The sequence below is a fragment of the Stegostoma tigrinum genome, chromosome 2 (genome assembly GCF_030684315.1).
Source record: "Stegostoma tigrinum isolate sSteTig4 chromosome 2, sSteTig4.hap1, whole genome shotgun sequence".
Classification (NCBI taxonomy): domain Eukaryota; kingdom Metazoa; phylum Chordata; class Chondrichthyes; order Orectolobiformes; family Stegostomatidae; genus Stegostoma; species Stegostoma tigrinum.
In genome coordinates this window covers 22,193,383-22,210,862 of record NC_081355.1, presented here as the reverse complement: position 1 = coordinate 22,210,862, position 17,480 = coordinate 22,193,383, and the positions used below count along the sequence as shown (strand labels likewise).

The 17,480-nt window shown below is 40.6% G+C and overlaps 1 protein-coding gene across 1 annotated transcript in view; it reads left to right on the top strand.

Annotated features, from left to right (window-relative positions):
- The window catches only part of LOC125448763 (collagen alpha-6(VI) chain-like), a 169,036-nt gene that overhangs the window by 110,254 nt on the left and 41,302 nt on the right, over positions 1-17,480 (top strand). The window contains exons 27-32 of the mRNA XM_059652815.1: positions 1,246-1,281; positions 3,232-3,294; positions 6,074-6,136; positions 13,638-13,700; positions 14,873-14,935; positions 15,459-15,509. Of these exons, the coding sequence (XP_059508798.1) occupies positions 1,246-1,281; positions 3,232-3,294; positions 6,074-6,136; positions 13,638-13,700; positions 14,873-14,935; positions 15,459-15,509 (339 nt within the window). The remainder of the gene's footprint in view (positions 1-1,245; positions 1,282-3,231; positions 3,295-6,073; positions 6,137-13,637; positions 13,701-14,872; positions 14,936-15,458; positions 15,510-17,480) is intronic.

Genomic DNA, 17,480 nt, shown 5'->3' with positions numbered 1-17,480 from the left:
GTGAGCGAAAGCATCACATATTTCTTTCAAGATAATTTTGTTATGAAAAAGAAGCAAAGAACTTGCTTTTATCTACAAATTGCATTCATTATCTACCACTAGTTACCTGAAACAGAAAAATAAATCAGAGCTGTGAATTTTTGTAAAGACAAGAGAGTTTCTTCTTGTGAATCCCAGACGTGACAGGAGTTTGTGTCATACATGCTATGTAGGTTTTGTTTATTCATATGTGGGATGAGGGTGTCACTGGCTGGGCCAGTGTTTATTGCTTGTCCCTTATTGACCAGAGTCAACCCTGATATCAAACTGCCGATAGCAGTAAGTCATGCATTCCTCAACATCTAAGGTACAGGTACAGTCCAGAACTCCCAAAGAGCCGTCGCAACAATCAGCCACTTTGCTGTACCGTGCTTAATTCGGGGTTTCAAACTTTGAAACTTTGCCTAACAAAGAATCATGTTGATGCATTGATCCCATCTACAAACACTTTATCAGTTAGGACTTGAAGAAAAATCTGTTCCTTTGAACTACGGAAGTTTACAGAACAGAATGAACTGTCTCAAATTTCCAAGCTGTAGTGATCTGCGTACTTTCCCAGGAATGTTTACTTCTGTCTATCTGTGCAAACAAAGAGGGCCAGAACTTCAGTTAATGTTAGTTATATTGCAAAGTGATTGAAGTGCTTGGCAGTAATTTCCTTGCCTTCAGTGCGTGGGAAGCCATCTGGTAAAGCACAACAAAATCAGTAGAATGATTCATCTCTAATAGGCTGAAAATTAAGACAGCTTCTAGATATTTTGAATGAGCCAGCTCAGAGGTGTTATTACACACCTGTGAAGTAAACAGGATTTGGTCCTCCTGGCTCTGGTAGAGAGACTATGATTACGCCACGGGTCCTTTCTTTGAGCAGATTTTGCAGTTAGCAGCCAATTCCTTTACCACATAGCAAGGATTTTTAAAAAAGCTGCAAGTTTTCTGATTCATTTGCTCAGTGTAAGCCACTGGCTGTTCAAAGTATCTATTTCTGTTCACTCTTGTGGTTGAAGGACAACAATGAATTGTGGCTGCAGATTTCTTGTTATACAATCATTTTGCTTGAACGTCATGTTTTTTCACACAGTTGAATTCCCTGTATGATTATGCTGGGGCAAGGAGGAAGTTGAGGCAACTATTTCTCTCGCCAAGCCAAAATGTTTTGTTTTACATATTAAATACGCTTAATGTGTTTTTCTTAATTTTCTTTAGGGCCCAGAAGGTCTAAGAGGAATGCCAGGCACAAAGGTGAATTTGATCTTGAAATTTGAAATTGTTCAAAAACCGAATCGTGTGTGTTTGGTTTGTATTTTGTCAATGACCTGTGACAAATGTTAACAAGAATGGTTAATGTTAATCATGTCATTTAATCTAAGATAATAAAATGTGAGGCTGGATGAACACAGCAGGCCAAGCAGCATCTCAGGAGCACAAAAGCTGACGTTTCGGGCCTAGACCCTTCAGCAGAGAGCTCCTGTGCTCCTGAGATGCGGCTTGGCCTGCTGTGTTCATCCAGCCTCACATTTTATTATCTTGGAATTCTCCAGCATCTGCAGTTCCCATTATCTCATTTAATCTAATCCAGTTTTGAGCTTAATACTTTGTTAGACCTCTTAATTATCAAAACCACATCTAAGACTGGTTCAATAACTTTCCACAGTGCAGTATCGTGAGCTGGTTTTAAAAAAAAATGGATAGTGTGCTGTTGGGTGTCCTAATGTAACAGTATCCAAATAGATTTTAAAGCAGTAAATTTACAATATGCAATAGGCTTGATATGAATTAATCTAAAGCTTGTTAAAGTGATTTCAGAGTTGCAGTTCACAAGCACTACATGAGCTAACGATTCATGATACCCACCGATGCATCAGTGACCAATCTTTACGAACAAGCCTCCAACAAGCCTGTAGAAGAGCAGCAGAACTAAATTGTTTGTAAACCAATACGGAAGTAGGTTGGTGTTTCCTTCTTGAATAAGTTTGAAAGTGCCAAATATCTACAGGTTACCCAAGCATTTTTAAATCCCCTTATTCTAGATGGAACTGTACTGTAGGCAACTGAAAGTAGCGTGAGACTCTCATTGTGTGGATACGTTCTGTTTAGCTCTAGTGCTATTAATGCCGAATGGTTCTATATCTGCATAGACGCAGGAGAGAATTTTATCATATAATATACAGTCCTGTTTGCATCTCTGCATATTTGAAGCTTGTCCATATTTGGCAGTATAACTGCAGCTATGCCTTCGTTAGCGGTGGATTTCAATTTGGAAAATTGTATAAAGTGAGTGTTATTGATATGCCGTACAGTATAACACATACATGCATTTATCATAAAATCCTGACAGTGTGGAAGAGGCCATTCAGCCCATCGAGTTCCCACCAAACTTCCAAAGAGAATAGCACCCAATCTCCGTAACCCCACATTTACCATTGCTACCCCACCTAGTGTGCACATCTCTGGACACTGCTAGGCAATTTATCATAGCCAACTTATTGTCAATTGAAACCAAAAGATAGAACATCAAACCTGTTTAGCCAGTTTTCCCCTGGAATTTGTATTCTTGCAAAAGATCCTGATGAGTGCCAGATGAAAAGCTTTGAAAATGTTTAGTTATTAGTTATATTTTAATAAAGTAACAGAGTTATGGTTTGTCTCTGTCCTAATCTAGAGCCCTAATTTCAGTCTGGAGTGCGTAATAGCTAGGGTTGGATATATAACAGTATTCCCCAGCGTGTTTAAAATGTACCTGCAATTTTAATGTCAATGCCGTGTGGAGCTGGTGGAACACAACAAGTCAGGCAGCTTCAGAGAAACAGGAAAGTCAATGTTTCAAGTCTGGACCTTTCATCAGGTCCTGATGAAGGGTCCCAACCCGAAACGTCGCCTTTCCTGTTCTTCTGATGCTGCCTGACCTACTGTGTTCCTCCAGCTCCACTCTGTATAGACTCTGACTTCTAGCATCTGCGGTTCTTGCTGTCTCCCTGTGATTTTAACCTCCAGCTATTTAGCAATCACAATTTCCCATGGTTTTCTGTTCAGATGTGAAGTTTTATTGAAAGGTTTCATTTAAACCACCATGAGATCAGGCAGTGCAAACCCTAGTTTATCATTTTGCAGCAACATTGCATGTTTTTCTACTGAGAGATTAATTTGTCAAAAATCGCAACATTAGAACTGGCTTCTTTTTATTTTACAAAGGGACAAAGTGGGAATGCTGGGAAGCCAGGTCGCAAAGGAGATCCAGGAATCCGAGGACCACAGGTGACCATCAGTATTTATTGACAATATTCATGCCATCACATTGTCACTGTTTCATTGGTTTCATTACATTATGTGTTTTTATTATAATTTGGAAGATTTAACTCCGCGTGATTTACATCACAGCTATGGTGCCTAATCTCTTTTGTCCTAAAAGCCCAGTGATAAATTAAAACTGCATTTATTTTTATGCAAGATATCAAACAGTAAGGTGTTTGGCAAAGTTCCTTGTGGTAGACTGGTTAGCAAGGTTAGATCACATGGAATACAGGGAGAACTAGCCATATGGATACAGAACTGGCTCAAAGGTAGAAGACAGGGGGGTGGTGATGGAGGGTTGTTTTTCAGACTGGAGGCCTGTGACCAGTGATGTGCCACAAGGATCAATGCTGAGTCCACTGCTTTTTGTCATTTATATAAATGATTTGGATGTGAGCATAGGAGATATGGTTAGTAAGTTTGCAGATGACATCAAAATTGAAGGTGTAGTGGGCAGTGAAGAAGGTCTGCTCTGAGTACAACGGGATTATGATCAGATGGGCCAATAGGCCGAGGAGTGGCAGTTGGAGTATAATTTAGATAAATGTGAGGTGCTGCATTTTGGAAAAGCAAATCAGGGTAGGATTTATACACTTAATGGTAAGCTCCTGGGGAGTGTTGCTGAACAAAGAGACCTTGGAGAGCAGGTTAGTAGTCCCTTGATAGTGGAGTTACATGTAGATAGGATAGGGAGGAAGGTGTATGGTCCACTTGCCTTTATCGGTCAATGCATTGAGTATAGAAGTTGGGAGATCATGTTGTGGTTGTACAATACACTGGTGAAGCCACTTTTGGAACATTGATTGCAGTTCTGGTCTCCCTCCTATAGGAAGGATGTTGTGAAACTAGAAGGGGTTCAGAAAAAAATTTACAAGGCTGTTGCCAAGGTTGGAGGGTTTGAGCTACGGAGAGAGGCTAAACAGGCTGAGGCCACTTTCTCTGAAATGTCAGAGGCTGACAGGTGACCTTATAGACATTTATGAAATCATCAGAGGCGTGGATAGGGTAATTAGCCAAGATCTTTGCCCTGTGGTCCAGGAGCCCAAAACAAGAGGGCATAGATTTAAGGTGAAGGGAGAAAGATTTAAAAGGGCACCTTTTTCGCACAGAGGCTGGTATATACATGGAATATATACATTCCAGAGGAAGTGGTGGGGGCTGGAACAATTACAACAATTAAAAGGCAACTGAATGGGTACATGAATGGAAAGGGTTTAGAATGATATGGGCCAAATGCTGGTAAATGGGACTAGAATTATATAGGATACCTGGTCAGCATGGATGAGTTGGAACAAAGAGTCTGCTTCCCTGCTGTATATCTCTCTGACTTTGTGAAGCTAAAACAACTCATTCCAGAAGTCATCACACTTTTTCTTGGAGATTCTTGCTGCTGAGACAAGACATGATGGAACCTGCACCATTGCAAAAATGTGATCCTCTCCTCATTTAGGCTCCACTGGGCCCATTCTAGAGCAGGGCAGCTTTGTTTTATATGTCTGTTTTCCCACGGCAAGCCGGAAGGAGTTTAGAAAACAGTACACACCCCTGTATAACATTCACACTGGAGCATTTCTGACGCACTGAAACAGCAGTTCAACAGGCTGTCTGAAGTCAAGAGTGCATGGAGTGATTGTAAAAGGAAAGCAAGAGAAAAAGACACTAATTAGAATTGTACAGCAAGTAGGGTTGAAGGCCAAAGTTGGTCAAGTGAGAGACCGAAAGGAAAACTGGTTTAGAAGTGATTAATAAAAAGTTTGAAGAATTATATGAAAAAGAGAAGGAATTAATTGAGCTTAAAGGAAGTTGGAAAGATTCCCACTCTGAGTAAGTGTGTGTGTGTGTTTGTGTGTGTCTGCAAGTGTCTGTGTGTGTGAGTGCGCATGTGCGTGTGCATGTGTGTGTGCGTTCGTGTTTGTGCGCGTGCACATGTGTAGGGTTTGGGTGCAATGATCAGGGATGCACTGTAAAGAAAGACAAAATAAAAAGATGGGCTTGGCAGCCTTTCAAGTTGGAAAATTAGAGCTGAATTGCAGAGTATAGCCTAAAATGGGCCGTTCCATGAGTTCACCATGAATAGCCAGAAATCCAAAGAGAGCTCCCTCTGAATTTGTGTTCATTGAAAATTGGTTGTGAGCAGTAACTGCAATTTCTGGACAGGGGCACTGAAACTCCTGCAAGTGCTGAAAAGAAAATGACTCCAGAAAACAAGGAAAGCCTAAGGAAAGGTGAATGATCAGTCCAGAGGCAATGATAATTGTAGTTGGAATATTTGGAATATGTTCTAAAGTCAAAAACCCTATTTTGTGCCCTAGAAATTTGCAAGTGTAGGAGCAAAAGTAACAAGAAAAAAGGCATTTATAAAATGATATTGAGCAAATGGCTTGGTTCAATACCTCCTCCATTGTTCAATTGAAAGATTTTCTGACTATTTTTGCCAGAAGAGATTTTGAAATAAATGCTTGAATGATTTGCTTGATTGAGTTTGATTTATTAGTAAAATTCTTTCCTGGCTTGTGTTTAAAGTGTTTTGGCTTATTTCTGTTCCATGAAAGTCAACAGGATTATTGCTGTTTTGATGACAATAAATCACAAGCTGTTTGGTGAACAGTCGAGCAGTATTTCACTGTCAATTAGAAATAAACAGTAATGGCTAAAAGAAAAATGACTGAAGATTAGTTATTATCTGTGTACTTAGTGTCTAATACGTCAATTATATCTGATTTTTTTTTCGCTCTTTATAAAGGGAGAACATGGGCAGCCTGGATCTAAAGGTCAAAAAGGCGGGACTGGAAACAGAGGTCAACAGGTTAGTATTATCTGCAACTTGATAAATGGTCAAGAAATATGACAGTAAGAGGGCATGTTGGAAGGGCATGCCAAATGAGCTATGTGTGAGGACAAGGCAAATGATGCTTCAGTTACCTGCCTTGCATCAGAGTCAAGAATTGGAATAGGAGTAAGCTTTTAGTAAGGTTCGAACAAAACAAAAGATAAAGGAGAAGAGCTGCATGAGAGCCAAGTTACAGAAAAGGAGCTAATGGGCTCAGTGACCTGCAAGAACATTTCAGTACAATTTTGTTCGAATTAGAAGTTCATCAGTGAAATAATGGAGAAACAGAAATGGGAAAAATAAAATGAAAAAAGTGATTCAGCCCCACATAAAGGGCAGATTGGAAAAGGAAGTAAAAGGCAAATGGCAAACAGCAGTTCTGAAACTGTGAAAAACCAGCAACTTGGATTGTTCCCTTGCCCGCTCCACACTCCTCTCCATCCCCACCACACCGGGCACTTCTCCCTGCAACCGCAGGAAGTGCTACACCTGCCCCTACACCTCCCACCTCACCTCCATCCCAGACCCCAAGAAGACCTTTGACATTAAGCAGATATTCACCCGCACATCTGCTAACGTGGTATACTGCATCTGCTGTTCCAGATGTGGCTGCCTCTACATTGGGGAAACCAAGCAGAGGCTTAGGGACCGCTTTATGGAATACCTATGCTCAGTTCGCAACAAACAACTACACCTCCCAGTCGCAAACCATTTCAACTTCCCCTCCCACTCCTTAGACGACATGTCCATCCTGGGCCACAATGATGCCACCCGAAGGTTGCAGGAACAGAACCTCATATTCCGTTGGGAACCCTGCAGCACAATGGTATCAATGTGGACTTCACCAGCTTCAAAATCTCCCCTTCCCCCAATGCATCCCAAAACCAGCTCAGCTTGTCCCCACCTCCCTAACCTGTTCTTCCTCTCACCTATCCCCTCCTCCCACCTCAAGCCGCACCCCCCACTTCCGACCTACTAACCTCATCCCGCCCCCTTGACCTGTCCGTCCTCCCTGGACTGAATGTTAGACATTTTGTGTACCACTGATAGCATGCAATCATGGTGCATTCATCCCTCAATTTCTATCCCTTCTCTAATTCCCCACCTACATTCACCTTTACTGACTCCAGCCCCGCTTCTTTGACCTGTCTGCCTCCTCTCTACCTATCTTCTCCTTTTTTCATCTTCTATCCGTCTCCCCCTTTCTCCCTATTTATTTCAGAATCCCCTTCCCCTCCCCCATTTCTGAAGAAGGGTCTAGACCCGAAACATCAGCTTTTCTGCACCTCTAATGCTGCTTGGCCTGCTGTGTTCATCCAGCGCTACACCTAGTTATCTCACGTTGTTAAGTAGATTAAATTTATCTTGTTCAGTTATGACTTGAGGAGTTGCACAGTTAAACTGGACAGGGAGACTATCATTGCTGAAATGAGTTGGGGAGAGCACAATTTAATATTTATGGATGGGAATTAAATATATCCAGTTATCACAGAGTAATCCTCTTCATTTATTATTCCTGTCTGTGCTCATTCCCCGTGACACTTTACATCTTTTCACTAGCAAAGGAATCCTGCCCTCAGTAGTCAGCAATGATTTTTAACAAGGTCAGAAACACAGGCTCAGAGCCCCTGCCACTGTTCTCTGTTTCCAATTGCCTCTTTCCCACACATTAAATCACTCCACTTGCTTCACACAAGACCAAACTATCCCTCCCAATTCAGTTAAAAGAGATAGACATAGATTGGTTCAGAGGAAGGCAGTTGAAAGTACTGAACAGAAATATTGAATACTGTTCCTAATGCTTTCAGTGAGAGGTACATAAACAAGACGAACAACTTAAATTATGTAGTGTGCTTAAAGAGAGTAATATGTCCCAAAGTGCTACACAGGACTGTTATCAAACAAAAACATTGCTGGTGTTGCTAGTAGAGGAACCCATGCCTCCTCTCTCATTCTCAAATTCCAGAGCCCAACCTGAAACTGTCTGATTGGGGTAAAATGGTCAAGGCCATCAACAGCAGAACACAGTGTTCTTTCAAGATAACAAAGTGTGGAGCTGGATGAACAAAGCAGGCCAAGCAGCATCTCAGGAGCACAAAAGCTGATGTTTCGGGCCTTGATCCTTCATCAGAGAGCAGAGAGCTCTCTGATGAAGGGTCTAGGCCTGAAACGTCAGCTTTTGTGCTCCCGAGAGGCTACTTGGCCTGCTGTGTTCACCCAGTTCCACACTTTGTTATCTTGGATTCTCCAGCATCTGCAGTTCCCATTATCACAGTGTTCTTTCAATTCTTTTTGTGTACCACTGATAGCATGCAATCATGGTGCATTCATCCCTCAATTTCTATCCATAGCCACAGATAGTGTTCCCTTTTCTTCCCTTTCATTTCCAAGTATTACTTACACCCACGATTATTTGAAGAAGATTCATATTGGATTTAAAAGATTTCTCTCTCCACAGATGCTGTTAGACAGTCTGAGTATTTGAAGCCCTTTCTGTTTTTCACTTTCAAACGCTAGACATGCACTATTTTACTTTTATTTATTGATGAATGCTTCCATCATTGCAGGTACTGAATCCAGCTTGTGGTTATCCTTCTAAGTTGCATCTCCATCCCTAGGTGCACAGTTCCAGAAGTACAAACAAGTCTAACATCATTGATAGTAACAGGTTCATCTACATTTTGCCTGGCAATCCCATTTTTGACAGTAACTTACTGAATCGTGTATCAATTCCACATTCTAGGTTTGTGGGCTTTCTTTAACACACAGAGTGTTTTGACAAGGACTATTCTGGACTTCAATTAGTAACTGGGTTTTGTCATCTGAAACAGATTTGGAAGTAGCCATTCCAAGGAATTTGGGTGGCAAGCCAAGCCTAATGGGATCACAGCTGTTAGCTTTTAAGTGCTATGTTCAGTTTAGTCTCAGAAGCTCAACAGAAAACACAGCCTGTTCACTCTGCTCAGTCACATATCACAGTATGATCACAATCAGGAAAACACATTATTGCATTTATCCGTTCAAACACTTTCATTGCGGTTATCGGCTTTTTTTTATTATGTTCAGGAAAGATTGTGATTGTTGCTGGAGTACTAAGCTTGGCCCATTTCTGATGATTGTCCACTTACCGTCATGCTTCATTGGGGTGGCATGCTGAATAGAAAGCCCCACTATTCCCGAATCGTCACTAAAATTGAAAAAACTTCTAAAACATGCACAAAGTTCCCTAATTAACTTCATTTCTAAACCCAGGTTGACAGAAAGCACAGGATCAGATTTATCTGCTTAACAAGAATAACTATTTGTTAAATAGGAAACATAGGAAAAGAGTAGGCCACTCAGCCCTTTGAGCCTGCTCTGTCATTCAATTAAATCTGATTCGATAGTCTGATCTGTGGCACAACTCCATATATCTGCCTTTGGCTCATACCATTTAAAAGCTTTCACTTAATAAGATTTACCTATCTCAGATTTAATATTAACAGTTGATCCAGCATCAACTGCCGTTTGTGGATAAGAATTCAAACCTCTCCCAGCCTTTGTGTGTGGAAGTGCTTCCTAATTTCCTAATAAATAGTCTGGCCGTGGTTTTTAGACTCTGCCCTTACTTCTAAAATCTCCAACCAGTCGAACTACTTTATCTTTATTTGCTCAATCTTTTCCTGTTGATATCTTAAAGATTTCAGTCAGATCACCACATAATTTTAAATTCTTCTAAATTCTCAAAAAAAAGCCAAGATTTTATAATCTCACCTAATAACTCCTGAAGTCCAGGTATCACTCTTGTAAATCTACAATGGACTCTTTCCAAGGCCAGGACATCATTCTTATGGTGTAAATAGACTCTAACTACAGGTAAAAAATTGTGAACTAATTAAAACTGTAACACCTTTGTAAACCCCACTTTACATGTGCACATATGTAAAATAAAAAATATAGGTGGCAATGGGCTTAAGGACAGACTGAGAAGGAAGATCAGTGGTTCTTGTTCACAAGGCTATGGAGGTGACTTAAGCTGAACAGAATGTCGCTTCTTAATCTTCCTTCTCCACCTGCTTTCACTGGCTTACTGGAAGCAAAGGGCGAGCAGCTCACTGTTACAGAACTGTAGTTCCACCTTCAGTGACTTTGCATTGAATTTTGAATTCTGACTTATTCATTAAGTCGCAGCCAGTTGAAGGAAATATAAACTGGTTTTCTTCAGGCTCGGAGTGGATTTTAATGTAGAGAACCGAGACAGCTCCTAGGCTGCTCTGTATCATGTTCACGGTCCTAAGCTGTTCAGCTACCTGGGAGTAAATCACATAGTTGTTGGCAAACAGAAGGCCTTTGTCATCACAAACTAGTCATTAGTCCACAAACAAACCAGCTACACATTGCCAGTTGAACCTCCATTGTACGAGCCCTTGGCTCCAGCTTATCTGCACCTTCTCCCATTACTGCTTAAATCAGCAGCTGTGTAAACAATATTTACAATGAATGTCAGGCCATTTGCTTTCAAAAAGGAATGCAGCAATCTTTGATTTGAAAATGGTTGTTTTCCCATTTCAGTCCACAATTAAAAATAGGGAAAAATAGAAAGGCATGGTCCTCACATTACAACCTGCCTTATAGTCACGTGACTTGTAATGCCAGCTCCTTTTGTTAAAATGTGTTCTTGCTGAGGAACTGGCGAAGTCAAACCCAAAATTTTCCCTGCTCTACTATCAATGCTCTGCCTGTCCTTGCATTCTTCAATTAGTTCCCTCCACTGATTCCTTCACCCAGATGCATGGCTATGATCACAATCCCATGACCAAGTCAGTTGTCAAAACCTCTGAGATCTGCATGTTGTGTCAATCTCTATCTTGTATTTTTATTGAGGCATATTCCCCTCTAGGCTCATTCCACCTTCATTTTCACTTGCTCTGTTTGGATAAAGAAGCCCTTGAGCACCCTTCCATTCTGAAGCTTTTCATCTGGCAAGATATTAATGATCTTCACAACGACTTAGTTCCACCTTCAGTGACTTTACATAAAATGTTCTCAAGTTTGTCACTCTGTATAACAACAGCCACTCCATGGCTCAGGTCCATGGAAAGTAACTAGAAACGTTGATGTTGTATGGTCAGCTTTTGTAGTTTTTGGAACATTTCACATCCACACTTAATATTCAATATTCTCTCTCCCAGGCTATATATTTCTGATACTTAAAAATAATGTTGGGGAGTAGAAACAATTCCAACCCACTACTTTCTCAGTCAACTGCTGGTCTGGTTTGGCTATTCTCCAGCACTATTTCCGTTGCTTAAATTGCTTCTCTTTACAGTTGATAGCTGCTTGCTACAATTATTACTCTATCTGATGCATTGGATAACTTGCTGTGAGAGTCTGTTTATAATGTTGAGAAGCCCCATAACATTACTAAGTGGAGTTTTCCCCTTCCTGAAGGTGGTGAGAGTGTGTTATGCCCCAAGGTCAGTAAATAACTATACCTGTAAGAGACACAGTGTCTTTCAAAGACATCTTCAGCGCATAATAACATGTCATAGAATCCTCACTGTGAAAGCAGGCCATTTAGACCATCAAGTCCACACCGACCCTCCCACCCAGATTCACCCGTGTTCTCATAACCCTGCACTTCTCATTGCCAACGCACTGATCTTGCACATGCTACACACTAATCTGCACATCTTTTGACTGAGGGTGGAAACTGGAGCAAACTCATGAAGACATGGGGAGAACGTGCAAACCCCTAACAGACAGGGTGAAATCAAACTCAGGTCCCTGGCGCTGTGAAGCAGTAGCTGAGCTAACCACTGAGCCACCAAGTCACCCTTGTGATGCAAGGGCTTAAAGATCTCATATTCTGTCCTAACTGGAATCAACTGAAGCATGACGAGGGCCCTGGAAGCATTCTGCTGTGTGTAACTTAATGGTGTTATGTTAGCCAAGACACCTGTGTATCTGTGAATGTAATTCTTACATTTAATCACTAGTTGTTATCCGCATTTGTTGCATTTTCAATACCAAAATATTCACATACACTTTGTTATGTTACAAGAGTTACTATAAGCATTGCTGCAACATATAAACTACCCTTTTGGACTCAATGCAGGGAGTGAGAAAGAAAAAAAATTGGGGTGTGTTAACCCTGGGTCATATCTACCCAACTTCTGGACACCTCACAAATTAAGTTCTGAGCAAAAAGCTTCACTGTTAATTTGTGCTAATTTTTAGACAAATGAATAGCTAGCAACTGGGTATTGGTTTTCATTGGTCTTATTTGAAATAAGCAGGTAGAGACCTTCCTTAGTTACTGCACCAGAGCAATAATCTGAAACATGCAGAAAAATTCTTTATCTTTATGCTGTTAGCATCTCATTATCTACATAGCAGTCTTCCTTTATATACAACCTATAACATAGACGCCCCTTCTATGTCACAGTTTAATATCCATCACTCACTCAGGGTGTAAACAATCAATCTCACCCGAGATGTTGCTGTCTCATTGTTTGGCAACATTTTGTCCTATGCTGTCTTGTCCCAAGACCTTGTTGGAATGTTTTCATAAGTGTAGGCTGCTGTTTACAAAGGCGCTACTGAGATTCTACTGTCACTAACTCTAAATTGTTTTTAGTATGGAGGTATCATTTATCTCTTACAGTCAAGAATCAAAATTTCCTCCTAGCATTAGTGACAACACAACACGCCTGCTTCACATTTTGACTCATGCACACTGATTTGATCTCTAAATAGCACTAAGGGTCATGGTGGCATGGACAAATTTTGATATGGGGGCTCTGCATTGTAACGAAATTTTCCCAGAGGCCCCTGACTGGCTCAGGGCCCAGTGCACTTGCAGAGGGTACAGTTCTAACTCTGCTCTGGGTAGCCCCAACACCAGCCTTGAGGTTTGTATTTCCCTGTTGGCATCAATCTAGCACAGTGACAAATCTGATATCACCCTTTAATCCTGGAAGATTAGATAAGACTCTCAAACTATCAGTCATGTAATGGATAATGTTTGAATCAATTTGCAGATACGGACAGATGGGTGAGTTTTCAATATTTCAGTTCACCCCAAGATTGTGTATGTGTTAATTTCAATGCCTGAGTAAGTCCTATGAATACAGAAAGGACAACTTAATATAGGATTGAGCTCATTTATCTTCAGGTTGTACTTAAACTATTTTGGATATTTTACAAGGTGCCCTTTGATCAATCAATTACATTACAAATTAACATTCCAATTGAAGTTGCTGAAAATTAATGCTGGATGTTCACAGTGGACAGCAATGACCTGACTTGGTCTTTCTCCAGTTCACACAGGAAATATCTTTGTTCATATGCCCTTTTTGTGTCTCTGCTAACTGTCAATAACAATATAGGATGAGCAACAATGGTGTGTTTCCTTGCCTGCTTTTGAAATAAAGGTAAATAATTTCATCATGTGCTGGAGCTTTGAGCAGTATTTTTGTCTGTTAATTTATAACAGGGTCCAAATGGAATTTCTGGTCCTGATGGAATAGAGGGAAGTCCTGGAGGAAAAGGACATTCTGTAAGTGTACCTTTCACTTTTAATCCAATTCACCATTCTAGAAAACCAGGCTTTATAATTCCACCTCAAGTTACAGAGTATTATCTACTGCGTTACAGGAAGACAAGTCTGTCAAACAGACTAGCTTCAGTGTGAAGACCCTGTTGTAAAAACAAAAGAATCTTTGGATTAATTCCATTGTGATTTGCCAACCATTATTCATGTGATCAGAGCTCCTTCATCCTGCTCAGAAATCTCATCATATAAGAATGCAGTGTCCTCTTGTTGGATTAAAATTCCACATAAACTTGCAGTGTTGTTTCTCCTACAGTAAGCACAATGAGGAAACACTATAAAGAAAATAGGAAAGTATAACAGGACCAGAAAGTATTCCTTTCAATCGATGGCCCAGTGTTGAGGACATTGCATTGTCATCTTTTGTCAGTTTGCCCCTGTATGCGAATCTCAAATTGCCTGGGATTATCAACTCCCTCTGTCTCTATTGGTCAATTCCACACATTCATCAGCCTTAGGAAAAATTTTTAAATCTCTTAGTTATCTTCAGCCCCCAATTCCAAGCTCATTGCAGAAGGCAAAATCATGGTCTAGTCATGGATAATGAGGATTTCCAAAATTAAAGACTGGAAACCAAAAGTGGATCTTTGATATGTTGGAGGAGACAAAACAGAGATTCAGTTCTTCACATGGTTTTCTAACCATTTCATTTGCTCATAGAAAATTCAAGAAAGCGGTTCCTCTTGCTTCAACCTGATGAGGGCTATGTCAAGCACAGGCATTAATGTTAGAAAAAAATTAACATGCAAATTCTACTTCTGGTCCATGGGGCAGATCTGAAGAACCAATCGCTGTTTCATCTCTTCCAGTACAACACTGAAGTACTAATCTCAGCCTCCTGTCTGAAGTTTTGGTATCACACATGACCCATAATTAGACCAAAAATTGGTCTCTGCATTGATAAACATTTTAAACAGACTGAAAGAGTAAATCATTGTTTCAGGAAGACATGTCTTCCATCTGGTTGGGAACAATTCAAACATTACAAGGAATGGTTTTGATGAGATAGGTCTTAAGATGTACCTATTGATTGGAGTAAAATAGGCAATATCCACTTCTGCACAAGTGAACAGAGCAGGAAAGGATTTTATTAATCAGTCTTTTGGGTCATTCAATAGGGTCAACATGGAAGCCCAGGAATCAAAGGCATCAGGGGACAAGCAGGACCTCGGGGGACACCGGTAAGCTTCTTTTTATTATTATTATAAGTTGTGTTAAAAATTTCTTAAAAACAAAACTAAAAAATTTGATCCCGAAGAGAAATAAGAAATAGTCTTGCACTTAAAGAACTCTCCAACCTAATTGACAACTAGCAATAAGATACAATTCATCAACAAGTTTACAAAGCAAGACTCTGGTATTACATTGGCCTCAGAATATTATAATGTATATCTTAAAGTAAGGACAGAATGTGATCTGGTCCAATTATCTCCTGACTTCTGCACTCTTATCTAATGATTGTATTGGATCTTGCTGCTGTAAGGGTAATTTTGCCTTTTGTAATTATGTATATTGAGCCAGAATGAATTGGGATCCTGTTCATTGAAGCCACCGAAACAAAAGACCACGAGAGATATGAATGGCTTGCTGATTTACCTGTTCAATTCCATCACACAATGTAGTCAATTACTTCGTTACCTGTGTACATCAACATGGAGATTAAGTTACTAATAAATCATGACAAATATGTTCTTTGTCACACAGGGCACAGATGGCGCAAGTAGATTTGGTTCTCCAGGAATAAAAGGAAGAAAGGTAAAGACTACATTATTGAAAAATAGATTAGGTTTCTAGACTTTTCAAAATAAGACCTGCAATTGCTGAAGCATTATTAGGATTATGGCAACACATCCTCCTATGATACAGTGTGGTTGAATAGTTAGCCAGTGTACAGGATGGCCAATAGCTGCTTTATTGCAGAAGTATAGGGATAGTTTGTAGTTGCAGAAACTGAAGTGCAAATCTCATTATCTGAATCGCTTTTCTCGTTGGCATTCTTAATTATTGAGAAACAAGTTTTCTTTTTCAATAATGTCGAAGATATGAATGCCAAAGAAAATGTGAAAACTCAGTGTGTTTTTCTGACTTCTGATGCCAAGTTGATTACTTTTCCACACCTTACAAGGCCCAACCAGAAATAGTGGCATGAACAGAAAGCCTCTAGAAATATGAATTGTTCGAAGGAAGATGCGTTTCTGCGAGATATGTGCTGAATTTTAACTAAGGGTTGGAGTCTTTGAACCCTGGTGTAAAAGTCTATGGCAAATCCACATGGTTGACTAGCCCTATTTAAAGACCATTGAGATGTTGGACTAAAAGCCAAAGCTTAGCTACCATCAGAGAGAAGTTCCTATTTTTGCCTGCTGCTGGCCAATCAAATAGCATGTAACTTACCCATCCAGCAGAACCAGTGGGAATAATATCCTGAAGAGGAGATGCTAATAGGTTCTCACTTTTCACATATGTTTGGGGTCTTGGTGAGACCCGACAGCAAGGAGGGGTTTGGTGGGTGCCAATCAGTAGGGCAGGTAGCTAGAACATAGATCATAGAACATTACAGCACAGTACAGGCCCTTCGGCCCTCGATGTTGCACCGACCTGCGAAACCAGTCTGAAGCCCACCTAACCTACACTATTCCAGTATCATCTATTTGTTTATCCAATGACCATTTAAATTCCCTTAAAGTTGGTGAGTCTACTACTGTTGCAGGCAGGGCATTCCACACCCTTAATACTCTCTGAGTAAAGAACCTACCTCTGGCTTCTGTCCTATATCTATCACCCCTCAATTTAAAGCTATGTCCCCTTGTGCTAGCCATCTCCATCCGAGGAAAATGGTTCTGACTATCCACCCTGTCTAATCCTCTGATCATCTTGTATGTCTCTATTAAGTCACCTCTTAACCTTCTTCTCTCTAATGAAAACAGCCTCAAGTCCTTCAGCCTTTCCTCATAAGACCTTCCCTCCATACCAGACAACATCCTGGTAAATCTCCTCTGACTCCTTCCAATGCTTCCACATCCTTCCTATAATGCGACCACCAGAACTGTATGCAATAGTCCAATGTGGCTGCACCAGTTCTGTACGGCTGCAACATGACCTCATGGCTCTGAAACTCAATCCCTCTACCAATAAAACCTAACACACTGTACGCCTTCTTAACAACCTGATTAGACTCAGGATTCTGAAGTAGGGTACACCCCTTTCTAGTTTAGCTGCTAGCCTGAACACTTGGCATGAACCATGGGAAAAGGTCCATTGGCAGTTGAGTGTAGACTTTTGAGTGTCCATTAGTTGGCCCAACATGATCCCCACTGAAGCGTCTCAATTGCCCCATGGGCAAGCAGGCTTCCTTCTCAACAGAAAATAGGCAGGTGATGGGCATGGCACTGAACTTTACAATGCCTTCACCTGCCATTGCACTCTGTGAAAAATTCAGCCCCAAACCCAAAGTGGCCTCCTTCTGTACTGTGAACTTCCCAAAAAGCTTGTTTTGCAAACATTGTTTTCACCTATTACTCCCATGCCTTCCCAGCAAAGCAGCAGCGCTGCTAAAATCTCAGAAAATGATTGAATATGTTCTATGCAGATCAAGGACAATGTCATTTGATGAGTCTTGTAAGGTCATTTTCAAGATTGCTTGAGTTCTGTTTGAGTAATTATTTTGTTTGAGGTCACAACATTCTTTATTATGGAAAAGTGGATAACAATATGGATGCAGATTGC